The sequence below is a fragment of the Protopterus annectens genome, chromosome 12.part0 (genome assembly GCF_019279795.1).
Source record: "Protopterus annectens isolate FY-2018-M chromosome 12.part0, PAN1.0, whole genome shotgun sequence".
Lineage (NCBI taxonomy): Eukaryota > Metazoa > Chordata > Ceratodontiformes > Protopteridae > Protopterus > Protopterus annectens.
In genome coordinates this window covers 1,091,968,763-1,091,982,794 of record NC_056746.1, presented here as the reverse complement: position 1 = coordinate 1,091,982,794, position 14,032 = coordinate 1,091,968,763, and the positions used below count along the sequence as shown (strand labels likewise).

At 32.7% G+C, this 14,032-nt stretch overlaps 1 protein-coding gene across 1 annotated transcript in view; it reads left to right on the top strand.

Moving 5' to 3' along the window:
* The window catches only part of L3MBTL1 (L3MBTL histone methyl-lysine binding protein 1), a 2,277,156-nt gene extending 2,263,536 nt beyond the window's left edge, over positions 1-13,620 (top strand). The window contains exon 22 of the mRNA XM_044090108.1: positions 11,020-13,620. Within this exon, the coding sequence (XP_043946043.1) occupies positions 11,020-11,154 (135 nt within the window). The 3' untranslated portion in view covers positions 11,155-13,620. The remainder of the gene's footprint in view (positions 1-11,019) is intronic.
* The last annotated feature ends 412 nt before the right edge of the window (positions 13,621-14,032 follow it).

Genomic DNA, 14,032 nt, shown 5'->3' with positions numbered 1-14,032 from the left:
GTCTGAGCAAAGGAACCATGCATGAGTGTCCTCTTTCCCCTTTGTTATTTGCATTACAGTTAGAGCTATTAGCAAAGAAAATAAGGGACTCAGAAATTCAAGGATGTAATTAGTATGGTAATCAAGAAAAGTTGGCTTTATTTGCAGATGATATTATTTTGTACTTGATAAAAACAGAAAAGGAAATCTCAGTGTTGTGGAACATTCTGAGACAGTTTCAGTTCTTTTATGCATATGAAATTAATGAAGACAAAACAAAAGCTATATCTGTAAAGTGTGCACCCACACATGAATTGGTTCAGCAATACCCATATTTATGGGGAAATGATAAAACAAAGTATTTAATAGTATGGATTAAAAAGGATTGTGTTATGGTAGCTAAGGATATGTCTAAAGAGACTAAGCAAAAATAATAAAACACAGGAAGCTGCTGTTATGGATATGGATAGCGAGATACAAGCAGTGAACATATTTTTAGTCCTTTTAGTTTTATATACAGGTCAGGCATATTTTTATAAACCAAAAGAGAAGTTGTGGACAGTAATTAATAAAGAGTTGAAGGATTTTATCCAGGACGGGAAGAGGGCAAAGGTCAGATGGGATACGTTGATCCTTTCAGTAAAACAAGGTGGTTTAGGATTACCTGATTTGAAGGTATATTTTAGAACTATATAGTTAAGGCTCATATATGTAACACAGACAGAATGGTATAATTCAAAATGAAAAGAAATGTTGATGATGAAGTGGAGGGCATTCAAGAAATAAGGAGAGAGGGAGTTTGGATGCAGATCCGTAAGGAAAGTAGCAACAGCATACAGAATATTATTTTCATAAAGTAGCAGTAATTATTCTAACAATTAAACCAGTACAGGAATGGAGAATGAAGATTCTACTGAAAGGGATGACTGCAATTAGGGGGCACAGAGAATAGGCAAAATGGGGCTGGAATTTACTGGAGAAAACTGGAAAATGGAATAAGGTATTGGGAGAAAATAATTAGAGAGGGAAGGTAATGGAGTAGGAAGAGGCCAAGAAGTCATTTGGATTGCCAGCTAGAGATTGCCTTCCGTATTAGGTATTTATATTTGTGTATAGGCAAAGAGAAAGAGAAAGTGAAATCCTAAGTGAAGGACCTGCTCAGGTAAAGTTTTTAGTTGAACAGTAGCTGTTGTTAAAAAAGGAAAATTAGTATAGCGTATAAAATATTAGATAACCGTAGGAGTCAATTAGATAAGGCTAGAAAAGATTAGTAAGAGAGACTGGATAAGTAATTCACAAGGAAACAATGGGAGGACATATGTACGGCTCCCAAATATGCATTAAAGTCTAGAAGATTTAGGAGTTTTACTTGGAAGTATTTGCATAGGTATTTTTATATCCCAAGCAGACTGCAAAGAATTTTTCCTCATGTAGATGGCAAATTCTGGAGGTGTGATTGTGAAGAAATGGTAACTGGGAACATATGTTTTTGGAGTGTAATGAGTTGTCAGATTTTAAAAATTCCCTACAGAGTACTCTGTCAGAATTATTGTGTGAGCAAATGGGTGTAACTAACATTTTTTTTCTTTTAGCTGGGATATATAATCTGAATTGCTTAGACATAGTAGGGCCTTATTAAGTTTAATTCTAGTCACTAGAATTCAGTTGGTTGGTTAGGTAATACAAGAGTGTAAAATAACAGCACTTTGAGTATTATCGTGGAGCTTTCAGAATTCAAGCTCAAAGTAATTGTCTAACGAGTACTAATTGAATAATGATTTGAGTGATTAATTAGAGGGTTTGTTTACAAGTTTTTGTATAAAATGCCCAGTTTTACATTGTAAGTTTGTCTGAAGAAGTGCATATATCTCATTGCATGAAAGCGCTAACAAACCGAGTAAAAGGATTTTCCCACAACTTCGACTGGCGTGATTTGTAACCTCCGTTTTTTATTTTTTATAATTCTAGTCACTGCCAAAAAACAATTACTGGAAAATGAAAATCAAAGTCTAAACCAAGTATATTTAAAGTACTGAATATTGTGACAGAGGTAAAAGAACTGGAAGTGAGATCTTTAGGAAAGTGTAGGAGCAAATTACATAAAAAATGGAAATTGTGGGACCAATATATGCCAAATATTGTTTTGGATGAATAGTGAGGTTTAAAGGAAGGCAGGAATTGATCAATTTATGTAATGTTGGATTGATGCTAATTGTGTAGAATGTGATGTATAATGTTTGTAACTGTGAACATGTTAACATGGTTTGTTTTCCTTTGTGTGTCTTAAATGATAATTCAATAAAGGTGCTAAAAAATAATTTATTTGAAATTCTGGTCAGTGAAATATTTAAAAATATTCCCCAAAACTTAAAAAGGAAAGAAAAACAACAAATTTGGAATGAATGTGAACAGCATTATTGAAACTAAAGGAAGGATAGGAGTACTGGAATACAGCCGTTAATGTGATATGGAAGTTGACATGTTAGAGGATATAAGATTACAGACAAGTGAAGAAAAAACTGTAAATAGAAGCATTGTGGGGTGGAAACATAATATGGAAATTAGAAATTGAAAGTTGTTCTGGAGTGCATGTGTTGTGTAAAGAAACAGTGAAAATGCTAGATACATCATTGGTAAGGATGGGAATGTAACCTGTTGTCAATGTGAGATAAAGAGAATGCATTTCTATAATTGTATCATTGTGTGCATATAGAACTAGGAAGGAGAAAGAGAAAATCTGTTTCATCAAATATTAGACTATGTGATGGTTAAGATGAAAATTATAATTGCAGGGGACTTTATGATTTACAAAGAAGACATAGAAAGAAAGGGCAAGATGTAAAAAATACAGTAAGTGATAAAAAGTGGTAGGTTGGTTGTGTGAAACAGAAGTAAATAGACTTATAGAAGGAGGTCACTTTGATCTGAATTGATTATTTTGTATTATTGGAAGGTTTGTGGTAGTAGACAGTGATACAGTTGTGACGGGTTTCTCAGACCATTCAGCAATATGGATGGTGGTGTTGGAGGAAAGGGAGTATATTAAAACAAAAATGGAATAAAAAGAATAAATGAGAAATTATGGGGTGAAATGGGAGAGTTATGGAAGATTCATATAACCATGGACTTTTATAAAAACTGCTCTGAGTGATGAATTGAATTGAAAAAGAAGTGTAACAAGTGTTTTTTTTCAGTGGCAGGATGATGTAAGGAGGGAAAAGAAAGAGAAATATGGGACAGTTTATAGAAATGTATTAGATAATACAATAGAGTATCAAGAGAATAGTTATCATATAGAAAAACATATATAAAACAAATTGAGGAAAACAAATAAGCCATTAATGTTTAGGTAGATATATTAAAGTGTCTATATATTTGGGTAAACTAGTAAAACAGGATGCAAGTATATATAATGAGACATATGAACATATCTTAAAAAGAAAGGTAAAAAGAACACAAGCACAAATTTTGAGTTTTGTAGTACAGCATGCAGAAAATGTGTATAAGACTATAGGGATGGAAAATAAGGGAGATTGGAAAGTAAAGATATTCCAAAATCAAGTTAAGGAAGAATATGAAAAAGAAATTTCTATCAGTGAATTGGTTAAAGTACTTAAGAAAGTAAACGTTGATTCAGTATCAGGGTCAGATGGTATAGGTGTGAAAATTTTAAGAAATTAATGGACTGGCAAAGAGAGAATTTTGTAAATGTACTAAATGAATGGCGAAAGGTTTTGTTTCTGAAGAGTTATGTAGTGGTTATTAAAATTTATATAGAACAAAGATGGGAAGAATGAAATAAAAAATCCCAAACCTATCACACTAAATAGCATAGATTATATTTTTTATGGGGATAATACCTAGTATAATGGAAGGAAGGATGGAGATGTTATGGAAAAAAGTATTTATATTATTAAAGGGAAAGGCTGTCAAGAATTGCTATTGATTGTGAGAGAAATTGTGGGTGATGTTATCAGTAAAAAGGAGGATGTGAATCTTATGCTGGGTAATATTAGTAGGGCATATGTGATACGGTGGTACATGATACTTTGTGGATTGCTATGGAGAAATATGGAATAGGTAGTAGAATTAGGAAAGTGTGTATGTCAGCATATCAGAATGATAGGGTGAGTGTGTTAGTGAATGAGTGGCTGGGAAAAGAAATATGCATGAAGTGTGGTATAAGACAAGGATTTCATGAGTGGAATATTGTTTGCATTAGTTAAAATGCGATGATGATGATATAGTTGTTGTTGCTAAGAATACAATGTGTATGGTGGAAGTGGTGGTTTGTCTGAATGGATATTTAAAGGAAATGGGAATGACCTTAAATAAAGATAAATATACAAGCCTTTTAGGACTAAAGACTATATTAGTCATGATGTCATAATTACCCCCAAAAGTGTCTTCAGTTCTTTAAAACTCTTACATAGTTCATGCATTAAAGATACGTCTCAATTGTTCCACAGTTGAAGGAACACCTTTTTTAGCTTGATAATGTGTGCCTGCACTGCTGCTCCAATCTGACCATTAGTGGCTCCAGTTTTTGATATTTTAGCCAGAGAGGGGGAGAGAGAGAGAATTTCTGGAGCATGGCATGGTCAAAATATCAAAACGTGCCTTAAGTGCTATCACTTGAGCAGTCTTTAAAAAAAACAGTACCACAAAGCAGTGACCAGTGGAATTAGTAAGATTAACAACAGGTGTGATGACATGAGTCAGTCTTGTGCTATGTCAGTTTCTGGACTGATATGTCTCTTAAGTATTAAGTTCTGGACAGGCAAGAACACAGAGAGCAGGCGGCTGTAATATATGCCAGCTTGTAGGCTAAAAATTATGAGATTTTATATAAAAACAACGAAGACAAGCAGGCAGAATTCCACTAAGAAAATTTAGTAAAACACTGTGGCACCTTGGCAAAGCATTTAGGGGAATAACTGAATCAAATCTGTGGTTATTACCTGCTCACCATTATACTACTGAATGGATTAATATCTCAGTCAAATGTGACTTGATTAAACAAAAGAAATTGACTGAACAAATAAGGTAGACTTATTTGAAATAAATAAAAAAAACTAAATCTACTCTGATGATCAATATAATGACAAATTAATGATAAATTAAAAGGAGTAAAATTAAAAATAACTAATAGAAGAAAAAGCTAATATATGATCAAAATTGTCATAGTAATGAAAAGGTATTTCCTTGGAAACTCGGGACTACAACCAATCCAGATGGGGTGAAGGAAGGAAATGACAATGAAATTACAATAAAAGAATTTATATCAAGGTGTTAGAGCAGTAGTTTAAGTGCTGCAGGATTCAACTTAGAGGATGATAATGAATGTCCACCTCTACCTGCACCTGACGGAAGAATGGCTTCTAGACAAGAATCACAACAGGACTTTTGCATAACGAGGAATACCAGACAATGTGGACAAATATGTGCAACTATAATGAGCACTCACAACTACAACAGCAGCATCAAAATAACCAATATAAATGGAGCAAAGTGATGTTACATATGATTATTTTTCTAATATTACAAAATGGAATGATGAAATGATTCATGGCATTTATAGTGAAGTTGAATGAAATGACAGCTTTTATTCATGTATTTCTAATAATGGTAATTTAATGTGTGATAGAGTAAATGTTCCTATGATTCCAAATAAGAGTGTATTTATCCCCCATTTAAAAATTAATGTATTAAACGATATTTTGCCATTCTGCAATATTCTGTGGAGAAGGCTTTTTTATGAATGTTGGAGTAATAGAAGAAATGTACAACATAATATAAGTAAAAGTGAATGGGAAGACGTGATGGATTTAGGTGCAAAAATTTAGTTGTTAATAATAATATATGTTATTATTATTATTATTATTTGCAGTAATATTTAATACGTTTGAGTTTAAACAATAATATAAAGACAATAATGTTGTTGTTATGGATTATAGGCAATATATGAATATGTGGTTAAGTCCATTTAAGGGACAGAGTGACTTAAGAAAGAACTAATAGAAGTAAGTATGAGGAAGCTTAAAATTAATTTGTAGTTTGGTTTGACAACAGGATAAGACTGGGCTAATTTACCAAAGAGGATGTAGAAAAACATGTAAATGTACAAGAAATAAAAGTAGCTACAATTTACTGTTTGCTGAAAGTATATATATTTTCGAGCCTTCTGGCAGACCGTGTGTGTCTTTTTGTGACTGTTGTTTGAGAAATGTTGGATTGTTTCTGCATACTTTTTTATATATAATTATGTTATCAGGCTTTCCTCTTACATTTGAGATGCAGTTGATTTTTTCTTACAAAGATTTGCTGATATATATTGGGATAGTGACATATTGATTGATTTTAGATGTTAGATGTCTCAGTACAAGTGCTTCTCATGCACATGGGACAGAGGCATTAAAATACTTTTTAGGGGAATAATCTGACTGTGAATTTTGTGACTGATTCATGTATATCACCAATTAACAGCAACCATAATGGGTGCCCCTCTTCCCACATGCATGCAAACTTGGTCATGCTACTATTTGAAAGAGAGTATGCATATGGCACAGATTTTTTATGAAACATGGTATTCAGCATATTATAGTTATATCATTGATTTGATATTCATTTGTCAGGTGGGCATTATATGGATAAGTTTATCGACACTAGATAGATTTTATTTTATTTTTGATAGTGGGCTTTTTGACAGAAAAGCAGTGCTTTTAGATTTAATAATAAAAGGTAATAGTCGAGACCTCATAAAAACAAAAATACTTAGAAGAAATACTGTTAATATGAATTTTTTTGCATGGCAAGAATTGTCATCCACCCATTTATTGTCTGCCCTCTCTTATGGAGAGATTTTAAGAATTAGATGTTTATGTTGTGATAGGGAAGAGTTTTTGATGGAGACCAAGAGCACTGTATGTGTGTGTTTTTAAGTAGAGGTTAAAAATAAAAAAGTAATGCAGTCGTATTTTAAGTTTGCTAATATGTCAGGTAATGATGGTGTAGAACAACTTGAGAAAAAAGATAAATGGATGTGTTAGGGATATGTTAATAACTACAACACTAGAGAATATTTTGTAATATAATATAATTTATTTACTACTCAGATTGTAGATATGATTAGATATTACCGGCCCTTTTTTAATATTGAAAGTCTCTTTGGGAATAAGCTGTGTGACTGTCCAATTTCATATAAAAAGAGGGAGAAGCATTGATGATATTTTTGATACATGGTCATTTTGTTCACCGAGGGGAAAATTTGAAAAAATAGAGAGATATCCCATATGGGTACTTAACCCTGTGGTGCATGTAATGTGTGCAGATTTATTAAGAAATCATTTGACAATATAAATAGTATTAAATTTCACGTAAGAGAAAGTTAGTTTGCTTAACAGAAGGTGTGTTATATGTCATGAAATAACATACATTAGTGAGACCATTAGATTTTATAAACTTTGATTGCCCTAACATATGAGGGATATTAAGAATAAGAAGGCAGAAAGTCATTTGCTGTATACATTTTTGGGTGTCATAGAAATGTGAATATTGATTTATAAGCACAGTAGGTGTCAGAAAATGCTTTACATGACGTGCTGTGTGCAAAGTTCTTTAAAAAAATGCGTAATATTTAGTGTAGTAAGGGGGACTTGCAGGCTTTTATTTCCCCTCCTTTCCAGTTTCTAAAAGGATGGCAAGGGGCAATAAAAGGGGCCAAGCCTGCTGACTGACAGAACTAGCAGTAAAAGTCAAAGGGAATAGGTATATTAAAACATTGTTATTGTTCTCTTTTATTCAGCTCTTATTTTCTTGAAAAAGGAAGGGACTGTGCTGGCACAACAACATCAGTGATGTCTTTCTGCAAATTTCTTAAGTTATACTGCACAATAAATACACACAACCTCGGCTAGCTCCCAAAGGTCTCCTCCACAAAACCGAAAAAATGGATAGTAGATAAACCAGAGTGAAGACCACCACGATGATGCAGCAAACCTTCTTTTATTTGAATAACAAGGAAACACAAAAAGATGAGCGCTTTCGCGTACGGACTGTACGCTTCTTCAGATCTATTAAACTGTAAAAACTTTTGTCCTTATATATTAGTGCAAGTACTAATTATTAGGACCAATCATTTAATTAACACAGCAATCAATTAATTTCTCAATGTAGCAATCAGTATTAAAACAAGTCAAAAAACATTGTAAAAAAACAGTGAAAAACACAATGAAAATCACTGTCTTTAAAATGTATAGCGCTCCTCGCTGCAGGTACTATATAAAGACTAAAAACTAAAATTGTTTTATATATATATTCTAATGCAGTATCACATAAGTGGGGTTAGGACTTTACTTGTACTAAAAATTGATAATGACACCATGAAAATTAAAAAAATAAAAGAGAGACATATCACTTCTAGAGTCTTTATCAACAATTTCTAGATGTGCTTTTCAGTCTCTGGAAGTGATATGTCTCTCTTTTATTTTTCATGGTGTCATTTTTAGTACAACTAGTTCTTTATTCATTTATTTGTTATTACGTGATCCTATTGTTTACTACTTCACAACCAATATGTTATGTGATGTTTTTATATATGCTTTATACAAGTTATTCTGGTTTCCTGTCACTAAAGTCCTAACCCCACTTATTATTCATGCTTTCTAAACACAGTTTCAGTTCTTATGAGCTCAGCTTGATTGTTTAGATATATACCCCTAGACTCTAGTGTTTAATTTTATATAGGCTTTGCATGGATATAGGTATTCTTTCTATATACCTGTATTACAAGGCTTTTTTCTGAACAAATGTATATAGAATTTATATGCGATGAGATTGTAAAATTACATATATAGTGCTATAGTAAGTTGGTCAGATAGAACTGATTCATTACCTATGTTTTAATGTGATACTGCATTAGAATATATATATAAAACAATTTTAGTTTTTAGTCTTTATATAATACCTGCAGCGAGGAGCGCTATACATTTTAAAGACAGTGATTTTCATTGTGTTTTTCACTGTTTTTTACAATGTTTTTTGACTTGTTTTAATACTGATTGCTACATTGAGAAATTAATTGATTGCTGTGTTAATTAAATGATTGGTCCTAATAATTAGTACTTGCACTAATATATAAGGACAAAAGTTTTTACAGTTTAATAGATCTGAAGAAGCGTACAGTCCGTACGCGAAAGCGCTCATCTTTTTGTGTTTCCTTGTTATTCAAATAAAAGAAGGTTTGCTGCATCATCGTGGTGGTCTTCACTCTGGTTTATCTATTATACTGCACAATCTAAGGGGGGTGTTATAGTAAAATATTGCCAATAAGTTAATAATGTTTTTGTAGTGGGTGTAGTAGTATTACTATATTAAATGGTATCTACTCAGGTCTTTTTATCCAGCCTGTTTAGTAAGATTTTGATAGTACTAATAGCATTAAATGAAACTGGTGTGTGAATTTGGGCACTGTTATAGCAGGGTCATTTTTAACTGAAATAATAGATAACAAAAGTGTAGATTCTAAAGCAGTGAATCACCAGAAGAAGGAAGATTGATAAGGTTATCACTACAGTAAGGATACGTTTCTGATGCAGCTGTGGCGTTCTGGGTCCTAATTTTATAGGTCGTGTCTCCCAAATGAGAGCAGATTTATTCATTATTTACTGAGAAGCATTAATTTACACTTACACAAATTTTGATTGTCAGTTACTGTGATTTTCAAATCTTAAAGAGAAGTACGGTAGTAAATGTAGATGACCACCCATTCAGAAGAAGCCCATTTTTTACTTCTGGTTATATATTTATTTATTTATTTATTTATTTATTTATTTATGTGTTATCCAGGTTAGTGCACCCGTCTACTGAATGTTTTCAGTCAAGAACCAAGCCCAGGAGGCAAAATATACAATAAATTGCAAGGTACATTTGAAGATAGTAGTGAACATACAATATGTTATAATGTACATTATGTTTGGAATATAGTAGTAGTGCAGTTTTATGATGTTACATACAGCAAATTGCAAGGCAAATTTTGCAGATACAAAATACAGTAATGATGCAGTTATATAGTAATACTGTATTTACAGGAGCTGCAGTATTTACATGTTATAGTTCTGAGTCATTTGAGGTCATTGCATAGAATAGTGATGATGAATAGTATCCAGTGTCTCTAAAATAGGCTTCATTCTGAAAATTTTGTTAATATTCTGTTGAAAGCCATTAAGGTTTGCTGATTTCTAACTTCACTTTGCAGTTTGTTCGATGTAGCAGGACTCAATTTGGAGAAAGCACTTTCTCCAAATGTTGTCCTCAAAGAAGGTCTAACAGGCAAAAGGTTTTCTTCATTTCTGTTAGGGAGTAGGTTTGCTCTCTTAGCTGTAATCTTTAATTCATGGGGGGTGTAGTATCTCAAGTTTATTAACTTAAATTTGAGAGTACAGATCAGAAGCTTGTTACTGAAATAATGAAAGAAACGTTTCGGAGATTATTACCTTTTTTTAAAAATCCAAATGCAAAAATATAAATAACTTGAGCTTGGTTACCACCATAAGATTTGTATGAATTTATAGTTTACAATACAAGTTTTTTTCACAGTTTTACAGTAATAATAAGCAATTAGACAACTAATACTAACCAGATAAATGGATTTCATTTCCATGTGTGAATATGTGTGTGTGTCTTATGTTTCTTTGTCTGCCCTAATGTATATCCATGTATGTGCATGTATATTATGTGCTTGTTTGTGTGTGTGTGTGTGTGTGTGTGTGTGTGTGTGTGTGTGTGTGTGTATCTGCATAGATATGTGAGCAAGAGTTTAAAGAAAAGCAAATAGAAGATGAAGACATCTGTTTCCATTCTGACAAAGAATCTTTTTTTGCTAAAGGACTTTCTGTCTCCATTCGGCCTTTTAAATTTATTAGAGCTGTCAGCTGGAACTCATCCTTAAACAATGACATCACCTTGCATTGTAATTCTTTAGAGATGTTTTTTGCTGTCCACACTGAGAGCTGATGTTTACCTGTAATATCTCTTTTGCAGATGATTGATGGAGAGGCCTTTCTTTTGCTGACTCAGGCTGATATTGTAAAAATCATGAACATCAAGCTTGGCCCAGCACTAAAGATTTACAATTCAATTCTCATGTTCAAGAATGCCGATGATACCTTAAAGTGACTTGTCTGCCCACTGCCTAACAAGGAGTGGAATACTCCAAGACATCTGTCAATTAAAATCTTCTGTGGGCTTTGGAAGAGTCTACTCATTTTGTACTTAACTGCTGTCATTTATACGGTTTAGCTGTCAACACAGCTAGTATGCAGTCTTTGAAATAATCACTAGACAAGTACTAAGGGTTTCAGGGGTGACTGTTGTTAGCCATTGAAATTTAAGTGAAATCCCTATGGGAAAATATGCCATAGAAATGTAACAATATTTCATAATGATCCTTTTGTTACTGTTTAAGGTGCTGACTTGTGATACTGTCAGGGAATTGTTTCTGGGACTATGACCTTCATTCTCATGCAGTCAAGTAATATTTAGATTAACAAGCCAAACTAGGTGGTGTGCATGTTCATGTGGCTTTGTTTTGCCTAGCTTCTGCTTTTGTAGCAGTGTTACTGAAGATTTAAAATGTTTTAAGTTGGCAACTGCAGTGGAACATGCAGCAAATGAATTGACATGCTGAGTCTGAACTACAGCCTTATACTTCTGGTTGTAGTTTCTGCTTCTGCCTTATAGTTGTGTTATAGAAAGCAAGATGACTGCTGGCATTTGCTCATTATTTTTGCATTGATTCTTGGGTTTACAGTTTCCTAAGGTTAGTGTTTGCAAAATGAAGAACTTTGATAAAGCAGGTTTTTCTAATAATTCTGTTTCGTATCCTGTCTTTGTACATAAAGGAGTTACTGAGGAACGTATCCAGATTAGGATGCAGTACTCTTTCAGTTTCTTCAGGCAAATTCATTACTTCATGTACTACATCAGATGTATTTTCTATAGATATTTTTAAGGTTTGCGCATTGCTTTTAACTATAAAGATAACTTCTGAAATGCCCTTCATTATGGGGCATTAATCTAACCATGGGGTATTTATGACAAATTAGAATCCACATTTACTGAAAAAATGAACATTTTCATTTAAATTATAACAGTGAACTAAGTCTACAAGGCACTGAGAAGTATGAAATGTAATGAAATGTAAATCTGCTCATTTCTCAGTAGCTGCAGTTTAAACACATTTTTTTTTTGGGTGCAGAATCTAGAAAAGTTTAACCAATGACAGTATTCTCCTTTTAGGTCCACTGTCCAAACAATTATATTTACTTTGGTTGGTGAGTGAAACAGTCAAAATACTGACATTTGGTATTGGAAAGTTTTAAAACTTAGAACACCAATGTTAATATTGGCAGCTGGCAGATACAAGTATATACAGCAAAAACTACAGCAACTCTGATGACTAGAAATAATTCACTATGAGGAAATACAGAAATATATAAACAGATCCTTTAAGTACAAAAATACATAAATATGACATATAAATATATAAATAATTAAACAAATTCAAATCGTGCCTGAATACAAATAAATTGACAAATGCACCCACTTCTTTCTGTGTTCTGCCTGTGAATTCTTTTCATTATTATTGTTAATGTCACTTACGTCTTCAGCAAGGCTTCCTGACATGCTGTTGACTCACTCATGATTGCTTCAAACAATTGCAATGACAAATGAGCAAAAGTTCCTGAATATGATCAGCATTTGCAAGTAAAAATGCACACATATGTTTTTATTGGGGGATAAGACATCTTTTTCCCATATTTACCTGATGGGAACACCACCGCTTACATCCCTGCTGTATAACAACTCCTGAGTTCACACCATCTCAGGGAAAAAGGATTTCCTAATACAGTGGCTGATATTCACTAGTATACTTTTATAACGTATAATTCATCTTGCCAATAAAAATTACTTTGTTTACTTTCATTAGATCAGTCAGGAACCCAGTATGCTGTGGGAAAGGGACTGTCCACCTTAAAGCTGAAATAGACTGGTAGATTAAATTGTATATATGGAGTCCAGGTTAAATAATCTCTGTAGTTTAGTTTTGATTTCAGTTTAGTTTATTTCCCATTTTTGAACGTTAAAAATGATTATTTGTGTGCAGTTAAGATGTTAATCATTTAAATGTATTTTTTATAAAAAGGATATGCTTGACTTTATATATAAAGCTAGGTGACACACCTGAAACATTTTTGCATGTGTGTTTCATTATAAATTATTTTTCCATTATCAGTGCTGTTGTAGCTTTTGTTTGAAAGGAAAATATAGATGTAAAACTGGGCAGTGAAGTATAGAGTGTACAAACAAATGCTGTAGCATTTTTTTTAAATAATTTATGATAGTCGCATATTCCAATAACTACATTTATAGCTCTCTGATGTTAAAGGTAAAAATTTTAGAAGTAAAACATTTATTTAAAATATGTTAAATCTCCACTTGATTTTTCCAAGTGAGAATGGCCTTGCTGAATTTATTTATTTATTTATTTAATTTATTTATTTAATTGCTTACTAATTTGCTATTAGTCCCACAAGAGCAAAAGGTTGCATTTTATGGATATCATAAAACTGATGCAATTAATATTTTTATCATAACATAACGAATGTTTGGCTTTTGTAAAAATGTTACCTAGGTTCAGCTCACATAGAAATGGAGATTTTGTTATAGAGACAACGAGTTAGCCAATGAGAGTAAAGTAAGAGATTGTTACTGCTTGTATGTACTTGTACTTGTTTTTTAAACAGTTGCACTAATGTTGATGCTGATTAGGAAAAGTCTGTGCTAGAGGTATTTTTCCCCTAGGTTTCTCAATCTCTTAATGTTTTTAGTTATTTTCAATATTTTTTTCTTTTTCATACCCTGAGAAGTTTCAGTTTGTGTCTTTCGGCTTTTCCCGTTTAGGAGTTACCACAGTGGAACTCCGGTCTGCTAATGATTGGCAGTTGATTTTTACATACCAGCTTGCCAGGCCTGACGCACAACCTTCAACAAA